Genomic DNA, 27,263 nt, shown 5'->3' with positions numbered 1-27,263 from the left:
ATAAAAATTACAGACCTCTACATGCTTTGTAATTAGGAAAACCTGCAAAATCGGCAGTGTGTCAAATACTTATTCTCCCCACTGTAGGTGGTGGGGGTGGCACAGCTCTGCATATGTTCAGAGTTTGATGCAGTACCGTACCACATACACATTTTAGTTGCATAAAAAGCACTGCTGAAATTTAATCCACTAAGCCTTTTAAGGAACATCAAACCCACACTTTTGTTCGGTGAAAAAATTGTCTACACAGATACACACACTCAAATCTGAGTGTGAGAAGTGGACAGCTAAATTCTAATGGCTATTTTTTTTATACCCCCTTTAACTACCCAATTTCGTGATTACGATCTTGTCTCATTGCTGCAACTCCTCAATGGGCTCGGGAGAGACGAAGGTCGAGTCATGCGTCCCTTGAAATATGAACCACCAAGCCGCGCTTCTTAACACCTGCTCGCTTAACCCGGAAGTTAGCTGCACGAATGTGCTGGAGGAAACACAGGTCAACTGATGACCGATGACAGTTCAACTGATGACCAAACCCCAGGCTGTAGTGATGCTGCAATACAGCGATGCAGTGCCTTAGACCACCGCGCCACTCAGGAGGCCACACCAAGACTGATGCGGATCAAATTGACATCTGGACTTCTCCCCGGGGTAGACTTTCCTGAAACTTGATAAAAATAACTGTAGGAAAAAGGCACTGATGGCCAACTACATCTGTTGAATGGTAGAGCATGGCGCTTGCAACGCCAGGTTTGTGGGTTCGATTCATACATGGGACCAGTATGAAAAAGTTTGAAAAATGTAGGCACTCACTACTGTATGTCGCCCTTGAGAAGAGCACCTGCTAAATGACAAAAATGTAAAGATTAATAAAAAAAACTCTACGGGTCCTTACTCAAACTTTTGCTTAGAACTTTGGTCTAAAATTGCTAGCCGCTAGCAAACCTGGCACAATTAGCCACTATTAGCCACTACTAGGAACAGCTAAGCACCTTGATTATATCCGGTAACAGAATAACGAATAAACCTATCCGAGATCTTACACTGTAGAGCCACCATCCAATTGCATTTGTTACAACAGGCCAACTTGGCCACCAGAGGGAGATTCTAAAACCTCCAACTTCAAGGTTTACTTTGTTACCATTGGTCAGAGTTAGAAAATAAACACATAAAGTGAGGGATTTTTGTATGGGGTCAATGAGTGTTGAATTTGGTCATCAAAAACTGTTATTTCTAATTTACTACGTGGTGCTCACTAGATCGAACAGAAGTTTCGTAATGGCTAGGTTATTACGAATGCACTGATATAAATTGGACGCATGTGTCATTTCGGCAACCATCAAACAAGCAAAGCGTCAATACAGGATTAAGATTGAATCCTACTACACCGGCTCTGACGCTTGTCGGATGTGGCAGAACTTGAAAACTATTTCAGACTACAAAGGGAAACCCAGACGCGAGCTGGCCAGTGACCCGAGCCTACTAGATGAGCTAAATGCCTTTTATGCTCACTTCGAGGCAAGCAACACTGTTCTTCTCAAAGCATGCACATACCAACTGGCAAGTGTCTTCACTGACATTTTCAACCTCTCCCTGACCGAGTCTGTAATACCTACATGTTTCAAGCAGACCACCATAGTCCCTGTGCCCAAGGAAGCGAAGGTAACCTGCCTAAATGATTACCGGCCCATAGCACTCACGTAGGTAGCCATGAAGTGCTTTGAAAGGCTGGTCATGGCTCACATCAACAGCATCCTTCGAGGTACCCTAGACCCACTCCAATTCGCATACCGCCCAACAGAGCCACAGATGACGCAATCTCAATCGCACTCCACACTGCCCTTTCCCACCTGGACAAAAGGAACACCTTTGTGAGAAGCTGTTCATTGACTACAGCTCAGCATTCAACACCATAGTGCCCACAAAGCTCATCACTAAACTAAGGACCCTGGGACTAAACATCTCCGGCTGCAAATGGATCCTGGACTTCCTGACGGGCCACCCCCAGGTGGTAAGGGTAGGCAACAACACGTCTGCCACGCTGATCCTCAACACTGGGACCCCTCAGTGGTGTGTACTTAGTCCACTCCTGTACTCCCTGTTCACCCACGACTGCGTGGCCAAACACGACTCCAACAGCATCATTAAGTTGCGACCTGTATGCTCTCATCGGCTGGCCCTCGATACATATTCGTCATCAGACCCACTGGCTCCAGGTCATCTATAAGTCTTTGCTAGGTAAAGCTCTGCCTTAGCTCACTGGTCACCCTAACAACACCCACCCGTAGCACGCGCTCTAGCAGGTATATCTCTCTGGTCATCCCTAAAGCCAACACATACTTTGGCCGCATTTCCTTCCAGTTCTCTGCTGCCAATAACTGGAACGAATTGCAAAAATCGCTGAAGTTGGAGACTTATATCTCCGTCACTAACTTTAGGCATCAGCTATCTGAGCAGCTAACCGTTCGCTGCAGCTGTACACAGCCCATCTGTAAATAGCCCATCCAATCTACCTACCTCATCCCCATACAGTTTTTATTTACTTTTTTGCACACCAGTATTTCTAATTGTACATCATCATCTGCACATCTATCACTCCAGTGTTAATTTGCTAAATTGTAATTACTTCACTACTATGGACTATTTATTGCCTTACCTCCTCACACCATTTGCACACACTGTATATAGACTTTTTCTATTGTGTTATTGACTGTACGTTTGTTTGAGAACTTGTTCTCAACTGGCCTACCTGGTTAAATAAAGGTGAAATAGCCTCCCGGGTGGCGCAGTGGTCTAGGGCACTGCATCGCAGTGCTAACTGCGCCACCAGAGTCTCTGGGTTCGCCCCCAGGCTCTGTCGCAGCCGGCCGCGACCGGGAGGTCCGTGGGGCGACGCACAATTGGGCTAGCGTCGTCTGGGTTAGGGAGGGTTTGGCCGGTAGGGATTTCCTTGTCTCATCGCGCTCCAGCGACTCCTGTGGCGGGCTGGGCGCAGTGCGCGCTAACCAAGGGGGCCAGGTGCACGGTGTTTCCTCCGACACATTGGTGCGGCTGGCTTCCGGGTTGGAGGCGCGCTGTGTTAAAGAAGCAGTGCGGCTTGGTTGGGTTGTGCCTCGGAGGACGCATGGCTTTCGACCTTCGTCTCTCCCGAGCCCGTACGGGAGTTGTAGCAATGAGACAAGATAGTAATTACTAGCGATTGGATACCGCGAAAATTGGGGAGAAAAAGGGGCTAAAATTAAATAGAAATAAAAATAAAGGTGAAATAAAATAAAATAAAAACGTTTGCTGACGACACAACAGTGGTAGGCCTGATCACCGACAACAATGACCCAGCCTGTAGTATCCCTAAAGGCTTCTTAGAATTACGACTCATGAGACTTACATACGGTTTAGTATTTAATTGTAACTTAGATTTACATCATTTTAGGCACCTGGCTTAAACTTCCTCTGAAGCTTTCTTAATCATGGTAATATAGGCAGACATAGGAAATAGCTACGGATAGCGGGAAGCAAACCCCCCGTCTTGAGTCAATACTGCCATCTATTTGTAAACATAAATACACCAGGTTACTACATTCCCCCCCTTTAAAGCTAATAACCCAATTTCATTCCTTTCTGAGCTATGCTATATTCTTATTTACATTTTTACAAAAATTATCTCTTTTAGGATCTGAAAAAGTCTGGCGGACGTCTCTCTCTAATAGAGCGTCTCAGAGGTGGTGTAGCTGGTGCCACCAGATCTTCACCCCTTGATGGTGAAACAAAGTCCTTTTGTGGAGACTTCACAGGAGGAGGTCGTCCAGGACTGGTGGTCTCAGGAAGTTGAGCATTGTTGGTCTCAGGTGGTTTGTCCAACTGCAACTCTGGGGAACGTTCCAATGTCCTGTCCTGCTCGTTTAAGAATTGATCCAGATCTCCGGATGGAACTGGAATTCGAGCTCGGAACTGATCCACGTGTCTCCTTAGTCTTTGTCCACTTCCGATAATCACAGTATAAGATACTGGTCCTGAGCAATCCTCAATGGTAGCTGGAATCCATTTAGGACCAAACCCATAGTTTCTTGTATAGACATCATCTCCAGGTGAGAAACTTCTGAGTTTGGCTCTGGTGTCATGATTACATTTTTGATTCCATTGCTTTTGTTGTATTTTCATTTTCAGGTCTGGTCTGATGAGATCCAAGGTTGACCTTAACCTCCTTGACATCAACATTTCTGCAGGTGACAACCCAGTCGTAGCTTGAGGAGTAATCCTGTAGCTAAACAAGAATCTTGACACCTTTGTTTCAATGCTGGGCCCTTGCATCTTCCTCATCCCCTCCTTCAAGGTCTGAACTGCACGTTCTGCTAATCCGTTTGAAGATGGGTGAAAAGGGGCCGACGTTACATGCTGAATACCATTTTGTTTCATGAAACTTGTGAATTCAGTGCTTGTAAAACAAGTAGCATTGTCACTAACCAACATTTGAGGCAATCCCATAACACTGAAGCTTTGTCTCAACTTCTCAATCGTAGCGTACGATGTTGACGTGTTCATGGGGTAAACATCCATCCACTTTGAATGAGAATCAATCAGCACAAGGAACATTTTCCCTAGGAAAGGTCCAGCGTAGTCCACATGTAATCGTGTCCATGGTTTTTCTGGCCATTCCCAAGGATGTAATGGAGCGGTGGGGGGTGACTTCCTGTTACTCTGACAATCCTCACACCGGCTAACCTCATTTTCCACATCGTGGTCCATCTTTGGCCACCAGACATATGACCTCGCTAGGCCTTTCATCCTCGACATACCTGGATGCGACTGATGCAACAACTTCAGTAGCAACCCCCGCCCTTGTGGTGGGATAACTACTCTTGAACCCCACAGAACACATCCATCCCGAACACTCAATGCCAAGCGGCGAGTGTAGTAAGGCATGATCTGAGGCTCTGTCACTGTAGGCCATCCTTTCAGGATAAATTCATGCACTTGTGATAACGTCACATCCTTTGAAGTCCATTGCCTGATTTGTGCTGTGTTCACCGGTGCATCATCCAACACGTCGATCATCAAAACCTGGTCATTTTCTTCTTCCTGAATGATGATTTCTGGAACGGGCAGCCTACTCAGAGCATCAGCATTCCCATGGTATCTACCTGGTTTGTAAATGATATTGTACTCGTAGGCCCTGAGCCACACATTCCAACGTTGAACTCTTGGAGAGACCATTTGTGGTACTGGCTTTTGTTCATGGAACAGAGAGATCAGAGGCTTATGATCCGTCACAATAGTGAATGTTCTCCCGTACAAGTACTTGTGGAATCTCTGTATTCCGAATATGACAGCCAGTCCTTCCTTGTCCAGCTGAGAGTACTTTTTCTCCGCTGGCGACAACGTTCTTGACATGAACCCGATAGGTTTCTCTGCACCATTCTCCATCCGGTGGGATAGCACCGCCCCCACACCATACGCTGAGGCATCACACGATAAGATAAGATCTCTGTCTGATGAGTAGTGCACTAGCACTTCAGCTGATTGCAGTAACACCTTTGACTTTGCAAAAGCTTCTTCCTGACTTTCTGACCATTTCCAGGCCACATCCTTCCTTAACAGTTGATGTAGAGGAGCTAAGAGGGTAGAGAGGTTCGGGAGGAAGCGATTGTAATAGTTCAGTAAGCCTAGATAGGCTTTCAGCTCTGTAACGTTTGTCGGAGCTGGAGCTTCCACAACAGCCCTCACTTTAGCTTTGACAGTGTGTAACCCCTTGGCATCCACCTTGTGACCCAGGTACTGCACTTCATCAGCTAACAGTGTACATTTGCTCCTCTTCAACCGGAGACCGGCGTCCTCCATCCTCCTCAAAACTTCACCTAAGTTTCTGAGATGTTCCTCCTTCGTGACAAGAATGTCGTCGAGGTAAACTGCTACCTTGGGTATCCCCTGCAGAATTCCCTGCATAGTTCTTTGGAAGATAGCTGGTGCAGAAGACACCCCGAAAGGCAAGCGTTTATAGGTAAACATCCCTCGGTGGGTGTTTATGGTCAAGTACTTCTGTGAAGCTTTATCCATTAGCACTTGCTGATATGCGTGACTTGCTGATATCATGTCCAGTTTTGTAAACTGTTGCCCTCCGGTTAACGTTGAAAGCAAATCCTCCACTTTGGGTATGGGGTACTGCTCCAGAGAAGAAACTCTATTTACAGTCAGCTTGTAGTCACCGCATAATCTGATTGAACCATCTGGTTTTAGTATGGGAACAACTGGTGCTGCCCACTCAGAAAACTTGACAGGTACAATTATATCCTCTGCTAAGAGTCTGTCAATTTCCACATCCACTTTAGGCTTCATGGCATATGGAACTGATCTTGGCCTATAGAATCTGGGAGTAGCATCAGCAGCAACATGAATGGTAGCTTGGACCCCTTTTACTGTCCCGAGCTCTTCTTTGAAAACACACTCATGCTTTGAAAGCACCTGCTGTAGTGTCAATGTCTCTGTGGTGACATGTTTGATTTCATCCCAGTTCAATTTTATTTCCTCCAACCACCCTCTTCCTAGTAAGCTGGGGCCAGTACCTTCCACTACTAAGAGAGGCAGATTTTTCTTTTGTCCATGATATTCCACTTGAACATCAGCAACTCCAATCACAGTGATCTTCTCCCCTGTGTACGTTTTGAGTTTAATGGGGGTGTCTCTCAGTTTAGGCACTTCAACGGTTTTCCACTTGCTATAGAATTGGGACCTGTTCATCAGAGTGACACTACATCCTGTGTCTAGTTCAAACGGTACCTTCAATCCATTTATTCCCATTTCCACAATGAAAGGCTCCACCTTCTTCATATTCGCCCCCTGTACACTGTACATTGAGAATGCTTGCTCTGCGTCTGCGCACTCACTTTCACTTTCTCTCACTTGATTAGAGCTGTAGCTAGAGCGTCTGGAGGTATTCGGTTTTCTGTCCGTCCTCTTTTCTACAGCTCGTGGCTTTTTTTTTATTGCGGCACGCCCTCGCAATGTGGCCTATTATCCCACATGCATAACACTTTTCGTGTTTGAATTTACAGTCAAACGCTGCGTGTTTGCCTTTGCAACGATAACAATCTCTATTGGCTGCTGCCCCACGGCTTTCTGTTCTTTGAAATTCTACGCGCTCAGCGCTGCTCTCTTTTACTGTGTGGCACGCAGTTGCGCCCCTTGCCTGCAAATCCAGTGCATTTCTATTTGCGGACTCCATGGCCTGGGCCAGTTTGAGTGCATTCTCAAACGTGAGATTAGGCTCTGATAACAATCGTATTTGTATCCTGTCATCATTAATCCCACACACCAGCCGATCGCGTAGCATTTGCGATAGTGTATTCCCATAATTACAGTCCAATGCTAGTTTTCTCAACTCAGCCACATATTCCCCCACTGATTCGATAGGTTTTCTCATGCGTGAATCAAACTTGAATCTTTGTACTATTTCACTGGGTTTGGGGTTGAAGTGATTTTTTAATAACTCGACTAAATCTATGAATGACTTTTCTCCTGGTTTATCTGGGCTCAACAGGTTTCTCATTAAGCTGTACGTCTGTGCACCGACAACGCTTATGAGTATGGATTTCTGTTTAGCGGCATCAGTTATTTCATTAGCAGCAAAGAAATGTTCCATTATTTCACAGTACTCCTCCCATTCCTGATTTTTAGGATCAAATGGTGTTAGCGAGCCTATTGTTGCCAAAGCCATCTTTTCCGATTCTTTCTCCCCTCACACAGTCATTAATTTGTCCTACCGGTATCCAGGGAATCAATCCTTCAGATCTTCCACCGTTCACTTGAGTCTCACCTCCCGCGTCGCACGCCAAACACTCCGTTAACTTCGTGGCAAAAAAAATCCAACGCAGTTTTCCATAGTTATCCTCATCGCCAAATATGTAGTATCCCTAAAGGCTTCTTAGAATTACGACTCATGAGACTTACATACGGTTTAGTATTTAATTGTAACTTAGATTTACATCATTTTAGGCACCTGGCTTAAACTTCCTCTGAAGCTTTCTTAATCATGGTAATATAGGCAGACATAGGAAATAGCTACGGATAGCGGGAAGCAAACCCCCCGTCTTGAGTCAATACTGCCATCTATTTGTAAACATAAATATACCAGGTTACTACACAGCCTATAGGGAGGAGGTAAGAGAACTGGCAGTGTGGTGCCAGGACAACAACCTCTCCCTCAATGTGAGCAAGACAAAGGAGCTGATCGTGGACTACTGGAAGAGGAGTGCTGAACACCCCCCTTCCCATCGACGGGGCTGTAATGGAGCGGGTCGAGAGTTTCAAATTCCTTGGTGTCCACATCACCAACAAACTATCATGGTCCAAACACATCAAGGCAGTCGTGAAGAGGGCACGACAAGACCCTTTCCCCCTCAGGAGACTGAACAGATTTGGCATGGTCCTCAGATCCTCAAAAAGTTCTACAGCTGCACCATCCAGAGCATCTTGACCAGTTGCATCACCGCCTGGTTATGGCAACTGCTCGGCATCTGACCGTAAGGCGCTACAGAGGGTAGTGCGTGCGGCCCAGTACATCACTGGAGCCAAGCTTCCTGCCATCCAGGATGAATATAGTAGGCGGTGTCAGAGGAAAGACCAAATAATTGTCAGAGACTCGTTGCCCAAGTCAGATTGTTTTCTCTGCTTCTACCCCCAAGCCATAATACTGCTGAACAATTAATCAAATGGCCACTGGACTATTTGCATTGACACCCCCTCCCCCTTTGTTTGTACACTGCTGCTACTCGTTGTTTATTATCTATGCATAGTCACTTTACCCCTACCTACATGTACAAATTACCTCGACTAACCTGTACCCCCGCACATTGACTCGGTACCAGTACCCCCTGTATATAGCCTCGTTATAGTTATCTTATTGTGTAACTTTTTGTTATTTTTTGCTTTAGTTTTTTGGGGAAATATTTTTTTGCTATTTCTTGAACTGCACTGTTGGTTAAGGGCTTGTAAGTAAGCATTTCATGGTAAGGTCTACACTTGTTGTATTCGGCACATGTGACAAATAAAGTTTGATTTTATTTGAAAATAGTAAGAATAAAGAAAAACCCTTGAATGAGTAGGTGTGTACAAACTTTTGACTGGTAATGTGTATATTTCTTTTAGGAACTCAGTCGGGGTGTCAACTTACTGTTGAGAGCCAGAATAGTAGAATACACAAGGTACAATTTACAAATTTGGTTGCGCACCAGCAGTTTTTATCTTGTTATGTCAGTCAATCAATTAGCCCATGTCAGCTGACATTTTTTAGATTGGTAAATAAGTCTAGCCAGCTATCTAAACTTGTAGTAACCATGGTTAAATTCCCGACCATTGGACCCCCATTGATTTTGTTAGTCACTCTCACTCAGAGATCATATTAAAAAACGCAAATAAAATCTCTGTCCTATGGCAAAATGTGTACAATTGCAGGAAACTTGCCTTAAAATGCACAATTTTCTCTACACCCCATGGCATAATGTGTAGAATTGCAGGAAATTAACTCGCACATTTTTCCTCTGCGCTGTCAAGTGGGGGACCCCAAAAATGTTTTGCCCTAAATTCCACTTTGGTCCCCCAAAAGGCTAGGGCCAACTCTGACTGCTATGTGTACATAGCCCATCTATAAATAGCCCACCAACTAACTCATCCCCATATTGTTATTTATTTTTTGCTCCTTTGCACCCCTGTATCTCTACTTGCACATTCATCTTTCACTTCAGTGTTTAATTGTAAATGAGAACTTGTTCTCAACTGGCCTACCTGGCCCCTCTTGATGAGTTCAGATTTTTTTGTGGCCCCCACCCTAATCAAAGTTGCCATCCCTGAGCTAGATGAAAGGAGCTACTGATAGTATACAGCTAAGACATGACATACATAAACTTTAAAAAATGTAGTGGAAAAAGCATTAATCTGTGTCAAGTCAAGTGAGACAGCTGTCCTGGCAGATGCCTCAGTAATATAACAATGAGGCCTACAATTACCTGCTATTGGTAGTTTCGCTGCATCAGCTAACTCCAAATGAAAAAAAACCAGCAGAGTGAACTGAGCAGAAGAATGTATTTCTCCAACAGATGACAACAGTGGCAACATGGCAGGAGCTGACATGGGTGATACTTATGATGTTGATGAAGATCAGGAGTGTGTTGGTGTGAAGGTTTTCTTTTTAACTTTGTCTGAAGAGCAGAGTCACTTACTCATAGCATCTGCCAGCGAAGATGTCGGAGACGGAGCTGAAAAAACAGAGAGGAGAACATACCATTAATAAACTTCTCAGAGCATCAGTCAGTCATCCCAGCAGGGCATCACCTCATTGGAACAGCAATGCAGCAGCATTTGATAGCAATGCAGTACAAAAGTAACACACAGACAGAGAGAAAGAGAGAAGAGAGAGCGAGAGAGTCATTGGCACCAATACCAACAGGCTATGAATAGGACTATAACACTCCTGAATCTGTCACTGATGTCCATGGGCTTTCACTTCTCTTAGCTCGGCATTTATCACACATACAGCCTGCCACAGGGAAAACCTCTGTAAAACGTTGCTAAACAAGTCATACTGCTGAAGGACATGGTGACTCAGAGCTCTGGGTCTGGGAAAGAAAGGGCCTAAGCAGTAGGATTTATACCAGTCAGGGTTCTTGGCTGACTGAACCTGGGGGATGATATGGGATTCAGAGATCAGCATTGTCACGTTCCTGACCTATTTATGTTAGTTTGTTATGTGTGTTAGTTGGTCAGGACGTGAGGTTGGGTGGGCATTCTATGTTTTCTGTTTCTGTGTTGGTTTTGGGTTGCCTGGTATGGCTCTTAATTAGAGGCAGGTGTTTGGCGTTCCTCTAATTAAGAGTCATATTTAGGTAGGCGTTGTCACAGTGTTCGTTGTGGGTGATTGTCTTCCGTGTCTGTGTAATTGTTTGCACCATACGGGACTGTGTACGGTTTGTTCGGTTTGTGTAGTCTAAATGTCCTATTCGTGCGTTCTTCTTGTTTTATGTGAGTTCGTCGTATAGGTTTGTCTACACCGTTTGTTATTTTTGTTAGTTTATTCAAGTTCGTGTTTTTTCGTTAATAAAATGTCATTTCACTACGCTGCGCCTTGGTTCCCTCAATACTCCTCCTCTTCCGAAGATGAAGAGGAGGAGGACCGCCGTTACAAGCATGGGGCACACAACAAGATAAAAGGTCAACCCAGCTTTCAGGAAATGTTTAATCGTAAGCAAACAAGAGGAAAGTTTAGGTACAAAATATATTTTTCTGATCATTGCTAGACAACCATTTTCAGGTCTTGACATAGATTTTCAAGTAGATTTAAGTTAAAACTAACTCGGCCACTCAGGAACATTCATTGTCTTCTTGGTAAACAACACCAGTGTATATTTGGCATTGTGTTTTAGGTTATTGTCCTGCTGAAAGATTCATTTATTTCCCAGTGTCTGGTGGAGAGCAGACTGAAAGAGTTTTTCCTCTAGGATTTTGCCTGTGCTTAGCTCCATTCCATTTCTTTTTTTATCCTGAAAATTCCCAAGTCCTTAACCATTATAAGCATACCTATAACATGATGCAGCCACCACCATGCTTGAAAATATGGAGAGTGGTACTCAGTAACGTGCTGTATTGGGTTTCCCCAAACATTACACTTTATATTCAGAACAAAAAGTGAATTGCTTTACCACATTTTTTGCAGTATTACTTTAGTGCCTTGTTGCAAACATGACGCATGTTATTCTGTATAGGCTTCATTCTTTTCACTCTTTCAATTAGGTTAGTATTGGGGAGTAACTACAATGTTGTTGACCCATCCATTAAACTCTAACTGTTTTAAGGTCACCATTGGCCTCAGAGAAATCCCTGTGCAGTTTCCTTCCTCTTTGGCAACTGAGTTAGGAAGCACTCCTACATCTTTGTAGTGACTGGGTCTATTGATATACCATCCAAAGTGTAATTAATAACTTCACTATGCTCAAACGGATATGCAATGCTACTTTTTTCTACCCATCTACCAACTGGTGCCCTACTTTCCAAGGCATTGGAAAACCTCCCTGGTCTTTGTGGTTGAATCTGTGGTTGAAATTCAGTGCTTGACTGAGGTACCTTACAGATAATTGTATGTAAGAGGTACAGAGATGAGGTAGTCATTCAAAAATCATGTTAAACACTATTATTGCACACAGAGTGAGTCCATGCAACTTATTATGTGACTTGTTAAGCACATTTGTAATCCTGAACTTATTTAGGCTTGCCATAACAAAGGGGTTGAATACTTATTGACTGAAGACATTTAAGCTTTTCATTTTAAATTAATTGTAATTATTTTATAAGTGTCACGGCTGTCTTCCTCTTCCTCCTCTGAAGAGGTGTAACAAGGATCGGACCAATACGCAGCGTGGTAGGTATCCATGTTTTAATATAAAAAACTGAACTATGAACACCAATACAAAAACAATAAACGTGAACAAACCGTAACAGTCCCATGTGGCACAAACACTGACACAGGAAACAATCACCCACAAAATACCCAAAGAACATGGCTACCTAAATATGGTTCCCAATCAGAGACAACGATAAACACCTGCCTCTAATTGAGAACCAATCTAGGCAACCATAGACTTACATAAACACCTATAATGAACACAACCCCATAACTCTACAAAAAAAACCTAGACAGTACAAACACCCTAGACGAGACAAAAACACACAAACCACCCTCGTCACACCCTGACCTAACCAAAATAATAAAGAAATCAAAGATAACTAAGGCCAGGGCGTGACAATAAGGGCCTCCGGCGTGGCGCAGCAGTCTAAGGCAATGCATCACAGTGCTTGAGGCTCCACTACAGAGTCGGGTTCGATCCCACGCTGTGTCGCAGCCGGCCGCGACAGAGTGACCCATGAAGCAGAGCACAATTGGCCCAGCGTCGTCGAGGTTATGGGAGGGTTTGGTCGGCCGGGATGTCCTTGTCCCATCACGCTCTAACAACTCCTGTGGTAGGCCGGGCGCATGCACGCTGACATGGTCTCCAGTTGTACGGTGTTTTCTCCGACACATTGGCTGGCTTCCGGGTTAAGCGAGCAGTGTGTCAAGAAGCACGACCCTGTCAAGCCTCGCTGCTTCTTGCCACACTGCTCACTTAACCCGGAAGCCAGCCAATGTGTCGGAGAAAACATCGTACAACTGGCTATCGTGTCAGCGTTCACCCGCCCGGCCCGCCACAGGAGTCACTAGAGTGCGATGGGACAAGGACATCTCTGGAGAGACCTGAAAATAGCTATGCAGTGACGCTGTGCAGCGACGCTCCCCATCCAACCTAACAGAAAATGTGCAGTTTCGTCACACAACACAATGCCACAGATGTCTCAAGTTTTGAGGGAGCGTGCACTTGGCACGCTGACCGCAGGAATGTCCACCACAGCTGTTGCCAGAGAATTGAACGTTCATTTTTCTACTATAAGCCACATGCAATGTCATTTTAGAGAATTTGGCAGTACGTTCAACCGGCCTCATAACCGCAGACCACATGTAACCATACCAGCCCAGGTCCTCCACTTCCAGCTTCTTCATCTGTGGGATCGTCTGAGACCAGCCACCCGGATAGCTGATGAAACTGTGGGTTTGCATAATCGAAGAACTGACACAAATTGTCAGAAACTGTCTCAGAGAAGATCATCTGTGTGCTCGTCATCCTCACCAGGGTCTTGACCTGACTACAGCACAACTTCGTAACCGACTCCAGTGGGCAAATGCTCTCTTTTGATGGCCCTGGCACGCCTGGAGAAGAGTGCTCTTCACAGATGAATACCAGTTCCAACTGTACTGGGCAAATGGCAGACAGCGTGTATGGCGTTGTGTGGGCGAGCGGTTTGCTGATGTCAATGTTGTGAACAGAGTTCCCCATGGTGGCGGTGGGGTTATGGTATGGGCAGGCATAAGCTACGGACAACGAACACACTTGCATTTCATCGATGGCAATTTGAAGGTGACGTGATCCTAAGGCCCATTGTCGTGCCATTCATCTGCCGTCATACACTAATGTGTCAGCATGATAATGCACGGCCCTATGTCGCAAGGATCTGTACACTATTCCTGGAAGCTGAAAATGTCCCAGTTCTTCCACGGCCTTCATCCTCACCAGACATCTCACCCATTGAGCATGTTTGGGATGCTCTGGATTGACATGTGGATCAGCGTGTTCCAGTTTCCACCAATATCCAGTTACTTTGCACAACCATTGAAGAGAAGTGGGACAACATTACACTGGACACAATCAACAGCCTGATCAACTCTATGCAAAGGAGATGTGTCAAGCTGCATGAGGCAAATGGTGGTCACACCTGATACTGACTGGTTCTCTGATCCATGCACCTACCTTTTTTTAAGGTACATGTGACCAATATGTGCATATCTGTATTCCCAGTCATTTGAAATACATAGATTAGGGTCGAATACATTTATTTAAGTTTACTTGGCATTATCTGAACACCCCTGTAGGATCAAGCAGCAATTCATCAGGCCTATGCAGAGTGCCATAGGGCAGACTATTTGACCGGCTGCTGGCGTTGGTTTGTTTAGCTCATGACTATTCCTGATGGCAATTATCGCCAATTGAGCGTCAGTCCCTCTCTGGAGAAGGTCAGTGGCCTTTTAGCTTTATTGGATGGTCTTACGTCTGCTGATCAGACGTTACAGGGTGCAGTGCAGACTAGCCGCAGTGGCCCCCGCTCAGACAGGGGATGTTTCTTTTCTCTGCTTAAAAGACCAGCTACAGTCAACGGTAGTAAATAGCAAGAGGCTTGGGCAATATGAAGCCTAAACAGTTATATAAGGCAGCTGTTAGTCAACGTGAAACACCACAGCTGCATAGAACAATTAAAGCAGCAGCATTAAAAGGGAGAATAATCACTGTAGAAAGTTTCTGCCACAATCCAATAAGATGTCTATTTCGTTGGTCTGCTTTACTCATTACTCTCCACAGACAACTCAACGGTTGCCACTTACGGCAAAGGGGAAGGTGTGTGGGCGCACATGCGTGTCTCCTGCAATTGTGTGTGGAAAAATCTAATTAAACGATACTAACTAAGTAAAGCTAGTTGTCAAGGCTAGGACAATACAAGAAAGTAATGCAAATGCAATCTGTTCTAGGGTGTACCTAAGTGGATGTAGATGAGATTTTTTTAATACTAAAACATTGCACTGTTCATCTCTATGAGGTGACTCCTATATACCGTACACACTCCAGCTCAGACAGACGGAGGCCAATGATAGATGAGATAGCTAAACTGGAAGGAGCAGGTCTTAGCCTACTGTTTAGGCTTATTCAGTGTTGGGAAATCTCACTAGAACCCAGTGTTTTCCATTAGCACCGGCTAACGACTAATCAGCCGGTTACAGACTACTTTTCAGACGGATACTTTTTCCACTTCATATTAACTAGGTTACTTTTCATTTAAAAGCCATCTCACACTAGAATGAACTATATGCATATTCTAGCAATTGATAGGATAGGTGCCTGTCAGTCACAAAGCGAGCGATAACAGGGAAACGCAGTCTGCTGTCTGGCTCGCCTCCTGGTACAATGTGTGCGCGCCATGGTTGGTTGCAGTCAAATTTCTTTAAAGAGAGATGCTCGTGAATTTGCACGTCCCATGTAATGTAAGTGGTAACGATGATGCAACGTCAGGAGAATGATGGGTGTGGAGTCAGGCGCAGAGAGCAGAAGTTTCACGGGAACAAACGCTTTAATGTCCACAGTCAAACAGGAACAGGTACAAAAGGGGTGATGCCAAAACACAGGCGCAAACACAACCCAAAGACCACTGTTAAATAAACTGGACAGCGAAAACCCAAAATCAATAATCCACCTCCGACGTACAATGACAACCAATAAGCCCGCACAAACACTAGCGGGCGAAACAAAACTAAATAGTACACCTCCCAAAACCCCAACAAGGAACAGGTGAAAACAATTAGACAGACATGAACGAAAAGGAAAAAGGGATCGGTGGCAGCTAGTAGACCGGCGACGACGACCGCCGAGCGCCACCCGAACGGGAAGGGGAGCCACCTTCGGTAGTATTTGTGACAGATGAGTTGAAATCCATGACTTAGTTATTGTTTTCTAGCACATTCATTTATTTTCTTTTGCGTGTTTCACATAGCCAGCCACACAGAGTCGTGGCGCATAGTAGGCTATTTACTATGCTTTGATTGACAACTGAACAGCAAGTGTTGACTAGTTTATAAAAGGGGTCGAACGGTCTGAATAAAGTCGATCTCCAATATCCCTTTTCCATTCATAAATCATGCAACGTGGTTATATGTCCATAGTATCGCATCGGGACAAATAAACCAAAGGATTTCATAAGTTTCCTTTCCTAGGATGTCGAGGCTTGCCACTAAAGTGAGTGACTTATCTGTCAGTGTAGCCGACCGAATCGCATCGGTGAGAGAGTCGCTCATTTGGCTCCCTCATTTGCTATGGCTACTTGTAGGCCTAGGCTTTTTCTCAATTATCTGCAGATAAATTATGAAAACATTTGATGAAGAATCAAAATTGCAGGAACAAAAGGAAATGGAGGGCCTCATTCTGTTCCAAATATGATAATTAGGGCCCTCACAGAATCCAGGCATTAAAATGGAATTCAACAACATAAAAAAAGGTATTAACAATGTCTTAATTTGCCCAAGTTAATCATAAGACATGAACATAATGCATCAGTGATTTGTATTTCCTGCAACTTCTGAAGAGGCAATGAGAATGCCCCTATCTGTGTGTGTGTGTCACTTTGTGTAGCCATTAGCGATGATGCTAATGAAAACAGTCTTCGTGTAGACGGAAAGGCTTTCCCAAAAACCTTCTCAATTAAATGTTAACAAGAAAGTAGCCTACGCTTACTTGGCAGAATGATATCATGATTGTTTCTGTAATACCAGTGGGTATTTGTTTAGCAAACTCTGCCATTACATGTGTGCTACAAAAACACCGCTAAACAACAGCCTCTTGCTAGGTGCACACTTGAATTGAAGGGTAACTACAACCAAATCTCTAAATCTCTCAGATTTTCCCAGACCTCAAAAGTGGTCTCCTGATGTGGTTTAAAGCTGCAAAATTTTATTTTTGGGGCGAACCGACCAAATCCATATAGAAATATGAGCTATAGATTTGTCATTATCATTGAAAGCAAGTCTAACAAGAGGTATATCTGTTCTATGTGCGCTATTTCTATGCTTCCCGGGCTTAAGTTTTGTTTTTGCGTCTTTTACTTTCGGTTTTGTACACAAGCTTCAAACAGCTGAACATACAATATTTTTGGTTGTGTAAAATATATTTCACAGCGGTTTAGATGGTACAATGACTCCTTACACTATATTTGCATGTTTTTCTCACATAAACTTAAATTAGGCAACCTATTCACATTTTTTGCAACCAGGAAATGGGGGAGCGATTTCTGCATAGTGCACCCGTTGTAGACTTAGAACATCCAATTTTGTTGTAAAAGTGTGATTTTGAGAACGAAAATGGAAACCTGCCCATTTCTCACCACTCAGAACTTCAACCAGATTGAAAACGCCCCTGTGACCCACATGGAAACAAATGTGTGGGGAACGTGCCGGGAGGAAAGTGACATTCAGCAGCAAACATACAGTGGGGAGAACAAGTATTTGATACACTGCCGATTTTGCAGGTTTTCCTACTTACAAAGCATGTAGAGGTCTGTAATTTTTATCATAGGTACACTTCAACTGTGAGAGACGGAATCTAAAAAAAATCAAAAATCCAGAAAATCACATTGTATGATTTTTAAGTAATTAATTTGCATTTTATTGCGTGACATAAGTATTTGATCACCTACCAACCAGTAAGAATTCCGGCTCTCACAGACCTGTTAAGAAGCATTCCTGTTCTCCACTCATTACCTGTATTAACTGCAACTGTTTGAACTCATTACCTGTATAAAAGACACCTGTCCACACACTTAATCAAACAGACTCCAACCTCTCCACAAATGGCCAAGACCAGAGAGCTGTGTAAGGACATCAGGGATAAAATTGTAGACCCGCACAAGGCTGGGATGGGCTACAGGACAATAGGCAAGCAGCTTGGTGAGAAGGCAACAACTGTTGGCGCAATTATTAGAAAATGGAAGAAGTTCAAGATGACAGTCAATCACCCTTGGTCTGGGGCTCAATGCAAGATCTCACCTCGTGGGGCATCAATGATCATGAGGAAGGTTAGGGATCAGCCCAGAACTACACGGCAGGACCTGGTCAATGACGTGAAGAGAGCTGGGACCACAGTCTCAAAGAAAACCATTAGTAACACACTACGCCGTCATGGATTAAAATCCTGCAGCACACACAAGGTCCCCCTGCTCAAGCCAGCGCATGTCCAGGCCCGTCTGAAGTTTGCCAATGACCATGTGGATGATCCAGAGGAGGAATGGGAGAACGTCATGTGGTCTGATGAGAAAAAAATAGATATAAAGTACACTCGCCGTGTTTGGAGAAATAAGAAGGGCGAGTACAACCCCAAGAACACCATCCCAACCGTGACGCATGGAGGTGGAAACATCATTCTTTGGGGATGCCTTTCTGCAAAGGGGACAGGATGACTGCACCGTATTGAGGGGAGGATGGATGGGGCCATGTATCGCGAGATCTTGGCCAACAACCTCCTTCCCTCAGTAAGAGCATTGAAGATGGGTTGTGGCTGGGTCTTCCAGCATGACAACGACCCGAAACACACAGCCAGGGCAACTAAGGAGTGGCTCCGTAAGAAGCATCTCAAGGTCCTGGAGTGGCCTAGCCAGTCTCCAGACCTGAACCCAATAGAAAATCTTTGGAGGGAGCTGAAAGTCCGCATTGCCCAGCGACAGCCCCGAAACCTGAAGGATCTGGAGAAGGTCTGTATGGAGGAGTGGGCCAAAATCCCTGCTGCAGTGTGTGCAATCCTGGTCAAGAACTACAGTAAACGTATGATCTCTGTAATTGCAAACAGGTTTCTGTACCAAATATTAAGTTCTGCTTTTCTGATGTACCAAATACTTATGTCATGCAATAAAATGCAAATTAATTACTTAAAAATCATACAATGTGATTTTCTGGATTTTTGTTTTAGATTCCGTCTCTCACAGTTGAAGTGTACCTATGATAAAAAATTACAGACCTCTACATGCTTTGTAAGTAGGAAAACCTTCAAAATCGGCAATGTATCAAATACTTGTTCTCCCCACTGTATCAAAATGACAGAGAATTTAAAAAACTTTTGGAATAACATAACTTCCAGCGCTATGACAGTCTGTGTGTGGAAGGGGTGAGCAATAAAGGATGTGATATGATTTTGTTCATGGTACGCATCCAAAAGAGTTGTAGATCTTCCAAGTACACGCCAACTGCGGACAGACAACCATATCCCATGGTCATCATATCAAGCAGATAGTTTGGGTCTGAATGAAATACAAAAGCCGGGATAATGTGAGGTCCACTGAGTACTTTATCCAAAAACAGCAACTGAAAGGATGAGTCAAACTTGGCCTTGGAACAGAGGAACGGAGAGTGTGTGCCGCGAGGCATAATCAAATATGACCCCTTATCAAGCTTAAATCCACTGAGATCAGTGTCTTGGAGCCACAGAGGGCCTGGGAGGCAGGTAAGGACAACCCAGCACAAGGAGCACATGTCTGGGGATTTAAGCAGGTCTTTTTGAAGCTGGTTCCAGTGTCATTGGAAAGCTATTAATAATGAAAAGACCAGCGTAAATGCTTTGAGACTAGGGGAAAATGAACAAAAAATAATGAACTAACAGAGAGGAACCTCTAGTGAACTACTGAGTGCTAATAAAGCACACTTTTTCAGGGGATTAACTCTGACTTTGTAAAAACTACAAAGTCCCGCTGAGTCCATTACATTAATGAGTCGTTATACTGGGATGGGAGGTGTTACCACATTTTGATTGCATAATTCAAAGAAACCTAGGTAATTTGACATATGCTGTATATTACGTGCATTTCTTTTTTTGCCTGCAGAACAGCTGGAATTCTTCGGGCATGGACATATTAATCAAATGGTATCAAGGGACCTACCGTGTGCCAGTAAAACATTCCCCACACCATTACACCACCACCACCAACCTGTACCGTTGACGCTAGGCAGGATGGGGCCATTGACTCATGCTGCTTATGCCATCAGCATGACACAACAGGAACCGGGATTCGATGGACCAGGTGATGTTTTTCCACTCCTCAATTGTCCAGTGTTGATGGTTGTGTGCCCACTGGAGCTGCTTTGTCTTGTTTTTAGCTGATAGGAGTGGAACACGTGTGGTCATCTGCTGCAATAGTCCATCCGTGACAAGGACCGACGATTTGTACATTCCCGAGATGCCGTTCTGCATCTGTTTATAGCCCGCCTGGTAGCTTGCACGAGCTGTTTTGTTGATGCTTTGATGTTTTTTGTTTGTAGCACCATTGTCGGTAAACCCTAGACACTGCCGTGCCTGAAAAGCCCAGGATGTCGACTGTTTCTGAGATACTGGAACCGGCGAGCCTGGCACGAACGATCATACCAGGCTCAAAGTCGCTTAGGTCACTCGTTTTGCCCATTCTAATGTTCAATCAAACAGTAATTGAATGCATCGATGCCTGTCTGCCTGCTTTATATAGCGAGCCACTGCCATCTGACTCACTGTCTGTAGGAGTGAACCATTTTCGTGAACTGGGTGGAGTACCTAATAAGCTGGCCACTGAGTGTATTTCACTAAATTGTTGTTTGGTTTTATCTTCATACAGTGGTACATCCCTGAGAGAAATGTATCGGGTAAAGTAAATCCTTATCTTACATTGTGTTGCCCATGCTGCTCATAATTAGATTGAAGAGGCAGTCCTTGACTTAAGCTGGCCCTTGAACTCAGTCATTTCTCTCTCAACACTGAAGCGGTTTTGTCTCCATGTCTGATGAATGTGTTAGGTCCTCATTATAACCTCTTACCCAAGGCCAAAATGTTAACATCTACACATCCTCTTCTATTTTAACTTCCAGTCTCCAAACGTTGTGGCAGGGATAATCTAAACTTCCCTGTCAAGCAATGTGTAGCATGACCACAACCCTGATGGGAGACCTGACAGGATCCTACAGTAGCTGGTACCATGTTCTGTGGACCAGGTATCAGACAGAGAGTGAGAGTGGTAGTGGTGAAGAACATCAGGGTGTGTTTATCTGCTGTGACTGCAGGACATACACATCCAAGCATGATGGCGTTCTGCCCTCCTGTGGGTTCTCTGCAGGGTGTGTCCTGATGTGACTGCTCAGACCCTGCCTGGATGCACTGCAGATATACTGAGGGCTGCTGCAACACAATGACAGAGGGCTTAATACTGACTGTGGAACTAGTACTTTGCAGAAGCTTATCTAAGTTCAAATGATTCCAGCTCTAAGATGGCCTTATTACGATACAAATTCATCTGGCTATAATTGTTGAAGACTATGCCTACTCACTGTTTTGGGGTTATTTTTGCATGCTCTTTGATATATTACTCCCCTCTTTGCTCATGGAAGTAAATCAATGCATGTCAGGGGAGCGCAACTTAAAAGTAAAAATCAATAAAGCAAATGTAGGCAGAATAATCTACAGTTGTGCCTAGAGGGAATGAGATTCACCAGAAAGAAAGACCGGAGAGAACCACAAAAAAAAAAACACATTCTATCCCTAACAGCTGCTGTGAGCAGCCCTGATTTATCCCATAATGAGCAAAAAGCTGGAAGTAATGAGTCTCTCCTAAACATTAAATCAAAACCAAACAATGCCCTGCTTTTAGAACACTTAGTATTCACCTCCCTAAACTGGTCTTTCTATGATTAGAAGACTGCATTAAATGTTCTCTTCAGAGACATTCAAAACACCCAACATCTGCAGAGAGCTCAGCACTACTTCTAAGGAAACTTCAACAAAACCCACCACGTTGAATAAATTAAAGAGATAACCCACTTCAGAAATGAAACTCCTATCAATTTGGTGATAGTTATTTTACCTACTCATAGAACATAGACTATTTCAACCATGATATAACTACTAAGTATTTGTCTGTGAAATAAGGAAATCGTGTTGTAATGCGTCATCACAATAACGTTCTTGTCACTGGAGATACGGAATAACTATGACATTTCATAACGCTTTTAAAACAATTACTTGCACTCCAGATCACTAAATCAACCAATAGATGGTATGGCCATACTTGTCTAGAACACATCCATCCGTCTATATCGTCATAACATAGTATACAGTACCGTTCAAAAGTTTGGGGTCACTTAGAAATGTCCTTGTTTTTGAAAGAAAAGCTCATTTTTTGTCCATTAAAATAACATAAAATTGATCAGAAATACAGTGCAGACATTGTTAATGTTGTAAATGACCATTTTAGCTGGAAACGGCTGATTTGTTATGGAATATCTACATAGGCGTACAGAGGCCTATTATCAGCAACCATCACTCCTGTGTTCCAATGGCACGTTGTGTTAGCTAATCCAAGTTTAATATATATATATTTTCTTTTATCCCCTTTTCTCCCCAATTTTCGTGGTATCCAATCGCTAGTAATTACTATCTTGTCTCATCGCTACAACTCCCGTACGGGCTCGGGAGAGACGAAGGTCGAAAGCCATGCGTCCTCCAAAGCACAACCCAACCTAGCCGCACTGCTTCTTTAACACAGCGCGCCTCCAACCCGGAAGCCAGCCGCACCAATGTGTCGGAGGAAACACCGTGTACCTGTCCCCCTTGGTTAGCGCGCACTGCGCCCGGGCCGCCACAGGAGTCGCTGGAGCGCGATGAGACAAGGATATCCCTACCGGCCAAACCCACCCTAACCCGGACGACGCTAGCCCAATTGTGCGTCGCCCCACGGACCTCCCGGTCGCGGCCGGCTGCGACAGAGCCTGGGCGCGAACCCAGAGACTCTGGTGGCGCAGTTAGCACTGCGATGCAGTGCCCTAGACCACTGCGCCACCCGGGAGGCAGTTTAATATTTTAAAAGGCTAATTGATCATTTGAAAAGCCTTTGCAATTATGTTAGCACAGCTGAAAACTGTTGTTCTGATTAAAGAAGAAATAAAAATGGTCTTCTTTAGACTAGTTGAGTATCTGGAGCATCATCCTTTGTGGGTTTGACTACAGTTCTTGTTCTGAGAAATGAAGGCTATTCATGCAAGAAATTGCCAAGAAACTGAAGATCTCGTACAACGCTGTGTACTACTCCCTTCACAGAACAGCGCAAACTGTCTCTAACCAGAATAGAAAGAGGAGTGGGAGGCCCCAGTGCACAACTGAGCAAGAGGACAAGTACATTAGTGTGTCTAGTTTGAGAAACAGATGCCTCACAAGTCCTCAACTGGCAGCTTCATTAAATTATGCTGGGCTTCAAGGCAGAGTTGAAAAGAAAAAGCCATAACTCAGACTGGCCAATAAAAAGAAAAGATTAAGATGGGCAAAAGAACACAGACACTGGACAGAGGAACTCTGCCTAGAAGGCCAGCATCCTGGAGTTGCCTCTTCACTGTTGACGTTGAGACTGGGAACTTTGCGGGTACTATTTAATGAAGCTGCCTGTTGAGGACTGGGAAATCTGACTTCAGTGACTGGGAACTCGGGGGGGGAAAACGAGCTCCGACTGAGAAAATACGCTTTGAACGGTCATCCAACTCGGAATTGTAAGTTGGGAACTCGGGCCTCTTTCTAGAGCTACGAACTGAAGATCACTGACATCATCATGATTTGACCTTGTTTTTTTCAGAGTTCCCAGTTGTCTTGAAAGCACCATAAATCCAGTGAATGCCAGACTTTGATGACAAAATCTGCCGAAGGACTGCCACGCCACCTTCCTGTTCAAGTGAGCACACCACAACAAGGTGATTCCAAAAATGTCTTTGTATGCTGCTTCATAAATTATGTAATATGCCAGGGAGATATGTACGGAGCATTTGGAAAGTATTCAGACCTCTTAACCTTTTCCATAATTTGTTACGTTAGAGGTTTTTAGTAATGTTTACAAATGTATAAAAAACTAAAATATAAAATATCACATTTAGATAAGTATTCAGACCCTCTACTCAGTACTTTCCTAAAGCACCTTTGGCAGTGATTACAGCCTTGAGTCTTCTTGGGTATGACGCTACAAGCTTGGGGAGTTTCTCCCATTCTTCTCAGCAGATGCTCTCAAGCGCAGTCAGGTTGGATGGGGAGCGTCGCTGCACAGCTATTTTCACATCTCTCTGGAGATGTTAGATCAGGTACAAGTACGGGCTCTGGTTGGGCCAATCAAGGACATTCAGAGACTTGTCCCGAAGCCACTCCTGCGTTGTCTTGGCTGTGTGTTCAGGTTTGTTGTCCTGTTGGAAGGTGAACCTTCGCCCCAGTCCAGAGGTACTGAGCGCTCTGGAGCAGGTGTTCATCAAGGGTCTCTCTGTATTTTGCTCCGTTCATTTTTCCCAAGATCCAGTCCCTGTCGCTGAAAAACATCCCCAAAGCATGATGCTGCCACCACCATGCTTCATCGTAGGGATGGTGCCAGGTTTCCTCCAGACATGATGCTTGGCATTCAGGCCAAAGAGTTCCATCTTGGTTTTATCAGACCAAAGAATCTTGTTTTTCATGGTCTGAGAGTCACTTAGGTGCCTTTGGCAAATTCCAAGCGGGCTGTGGTGTGCCTTTTACAGAGGAGTGGCTTCCGTCTGGCCACTCTACCATAAAGACCTGATTGGTGGAGTGCTGCAGAGATGATTGTCCTTCTGGAAGGTTCTCCCATCTCCATAGAGGAATTATGGAGCTCTGTCAGAGTTACCATCGGGTTCTTGGTCACCTCCCTGACCAAGGCCCTTCACCCCCGATTGCCCAGTTTGGCCAGCTCTAGGAAGAATCTTGGTGGTCCTAACTTAGTTTTTTTAAGAATGTGTTCTTGCGGACCTTAAATGCTGCATACATTTTTTGGTACCCTTCTACAGATCTGTACCTCGACACAATCCTCTCTCGGAGTTCTACGGACAATTCCTTCAACCTCATGGCTTGGTTTTTGTTCTGACATGCACTGTCAACTGTAGGACCTTATATAGACAGGTGTGTACCTTTCCAAATAATTTCCAATCAATTTAATTTACCACAGGTGGAATCCAATCAAGTTGTAGAAACATTTCAAGGATGACCAATGGAAACATGATGCACCCAAGCTCAATGCCGAGTCTCATAGCAAAGGGTCTGAATAGTTATATAAATAAGGTATCAGTTATTTTATTTTTTTATAAATGTGCAACAATTTCAAAAAATCTGTTTTCGCTTCGTCATTATGTGTGTAGATTGATTTAGATTTTTTATTTTTATTTTTTTAAATTCATTTTAGAATAGGCTGTAACGTAACAAAATGTGTCAAAAGTCAAGGGGTCTTTCCGAATGCACTCTATACTGTAGCTAAGAAAGTAATACTCAGTTTATGTTGTGTAGTAAGCTGTTAGTAGCCATGTGCCTCACCCTAATAATTTGGTCTATTTTCACCTCTTAAAATGTTGCCTACATTTCTGACTTGGTGGTGCACATGTAGCTTATAACCTGTTTTAGCGAAACTTCATCATTGAATATTGTAAGAGCTTTCATTGCCTGCTTATATGCCCCCCTTTATTTATCCTACGGTTCTGACTTGGTGTACAGGGAGAATATTGTAAGAACGGCCCATGTTCTGAATTCTGTCGCTGTACATTTCAAAAGTACTGAACAAATAGTTATAATGACTACGTCCGCCCTAGCTCGCTCAAAAATTTCTTAATTGAAATTACGGATTGCCTCTTATCCGCTTGTCGTCCCCTTATGCCATTGTTTGTAAATCTCAATTGTCAGTAGAAACCACATTTGTTTAAGCAAGTCAGCCATATCAGCTATGTTTTTAGGCTTATTGAACTATTTCACTGCCAGACAAGGCTCCGCTTATAGCCAAGAGTAGCAGTGGTAAGGTGTTGGGACTGCCGTTGGGACTCTGCTGTTGGGACAGCTTTTGGCATAACAGTTTGTGGGCACCGTTTGTCACCCTTATAGTGCAATACATGTATTGTTTAGTGTTGTGTAGTGGCTTTGCTGGCATGCATCCCCCAAAAAGGTTGTGTCCCCCCCACCACCAAGATATACATGCTGAACACGCCACTGGATGATATGCATGCAATGCTTAATTATAAAGGTGATTTTTTTCTCATGCGTTCCGGTCACTCCCCTCTAGCGCTAACTTTGTGTTCCGGCACCTCTCAATTTACAAATTAACTACTGGTTAAGGTAAAGGTTAAGGTTAAGTAAGGATTATGGTTAAGGTTAAGTTTAGGGTAGGGACGTCCCAAGGATCTCAGATAATGCTGAACGTTTGTTTAGGCGATTTAACAGCACAGGCAGAAGTGGAAACCCAGACACTTCACAGGGGCTATAAAGCAGAAGCATCTGATTATTACGTTTTCTCACTACCCAATATGGTAGTAAGAGGAAGTGCAGTCGCGGGTAGCGGGAGAGGATGGACTGAAACTGGGCCGACATTCTGCTAATTTTCTCATCAACGAAACATCTGATCTCAATACATGTTTCCTTTTTCCAAAACTATAATCGGTTACAAACACAGTGAACTAAGCTTTATAAATGTCACCCTTTGCCAAAGTTTTTTTTAAATTGCGTTGTTTAGAAGGAGAGCAAGATCGAATGAGTTTGTGCACATGCACACTTCACAGAGGAGGCGTTAAAGGAGTTTTTGTAGGGTTTTTTGATAAACGCTGAAAATAAGGTCTGTGGTAAACACATTTTTAGGATATCTTATACTTTTGCTTTTTGAGATAATCTTTATCAGCTAATGTCACTTTTTGTGAATTTTGAAGCATTTATGTAGGCTAATTAAAAAAATCACAAACCACAAAGGCTTAAAATTCATAAATGTCATGTCAACTGACTGAAATGATCTCATATAACAAAATGTATAAGATCTCCCAAGCCTGTGTTATCCACAAATAGGTTAAATTACCAGATATTCTCAAGTCGCTATTCTATTAGGCATTCGGTATTACTGGGCTATATCAGCCAATAGGCTAGACGTAGTTTGAAGAGAGCGGAGTTAGAGAGACTTGCACTTTCTCTAAAGCTACGTGTTATAGTGTCACGTTCCTGACCTGTTTTCTGTTATTTTGTATGTGTTTAGTTGGTCAGGGCGTGAGTTGGGGTGGGCATTCTATGTTTTGTGTTTCTATA

At 43.9% G+C, this 27,263-nt stretch overlaps 3 protein-coding genes across 4 annotated transcripts in view; all 3 read right to left on the bottom strand.

Annotated features, from left to right (window-relative positions):
- The window catches only part of LOC129815464 (E3 ubiquitin-protein ligase RAD18-like), a 111,187-nt gene that overhangs the window by 16,327 nt on the left and 67,597 nt on the right, over positions 1 to 27,263 (bottom strand). For both annotated transcript variants that reach the window (XR_008753434.1, XM_055869333.1), the window contains exon 12: positions 10,212 to 10,247. Coding sequence is in view for 1 of the 2 variants with exons in the window: in XM_055869333.1 (XP_055725308.1) it covers positions 10,212 to 10,247 (36 nt within the window). In the remaining variant the exon portion in view is untranslated. The remainder of the gene's footprint in view (positions 1 to 10,211; positions 10,248 to 27,263) is intronic.
- Positions 996 to 6,911, bottom strand: LOC129815463 (uncharacterized protein K02A2.6-like). Its single transcript, XM_055869332.1, has one exon. The coding sequence runs from the start codon at positions 6,847 to 6,849 to the stop codon at positions 3,670 to 3,672; it is 3,180 nt and encodes a 1,059-aa protein (XP_055725307.1). The 5' UTR covers positions 6,850 to 6,911; the 3' UTR covers positions 996 to 3,669.
- On the bottom strand, positions 6,911 to 10,173 carry LOC129815465 (uncharacterized). Its single transcript, XM_055869335.1, has one exon. The coding sequence runs from the start codon at positions 7,709 to 7,711 to the stop codon at positions 6,914 to 6,916; it is 798 nt and encodes a 265-aa protein (XP_055725310.1). The 5' UTR covers positions 7,712 to 10,173; the 3' UTR covers positions 6,911 to 6,913.

The sequence above is a fragment of the Salvelinus fontinalis genome, chromosome 18, assembly GCF_029448725.1.
Source record: "Salvelinus fontinalis isolate EN_2023a chromosome 18, ASM2944872v1, whole genome shotgun sequence".
NCBI classification, from domain to species: Eukaryota; Metazoa; Chordata; class Actinopteri; order Salmoniformes; family Salmonidae; genus Salvelinus; species Salvelinus fontinalis.
This window is presented reverse-complemented; position numbering and strand designations above follow the sequence as displayed.

Bases quoted from the DNA above. Each gene is read 5' to 3' on its own strand.
- LOC129815465 (XM_055869335.1), bottom strand. From the start codon at position 7,711: ATGGCTTTGGCAACAATAGGCTCGCTAACACCATTTGATCCTAAAAAT.
- LOC129815463 (XM_055869332.1), bottom strand. From the start codon at position 6,849: ATGTACAGTGTACAGGGGGCGAATATGAAGAAGGTGGAGCCTTTCATT.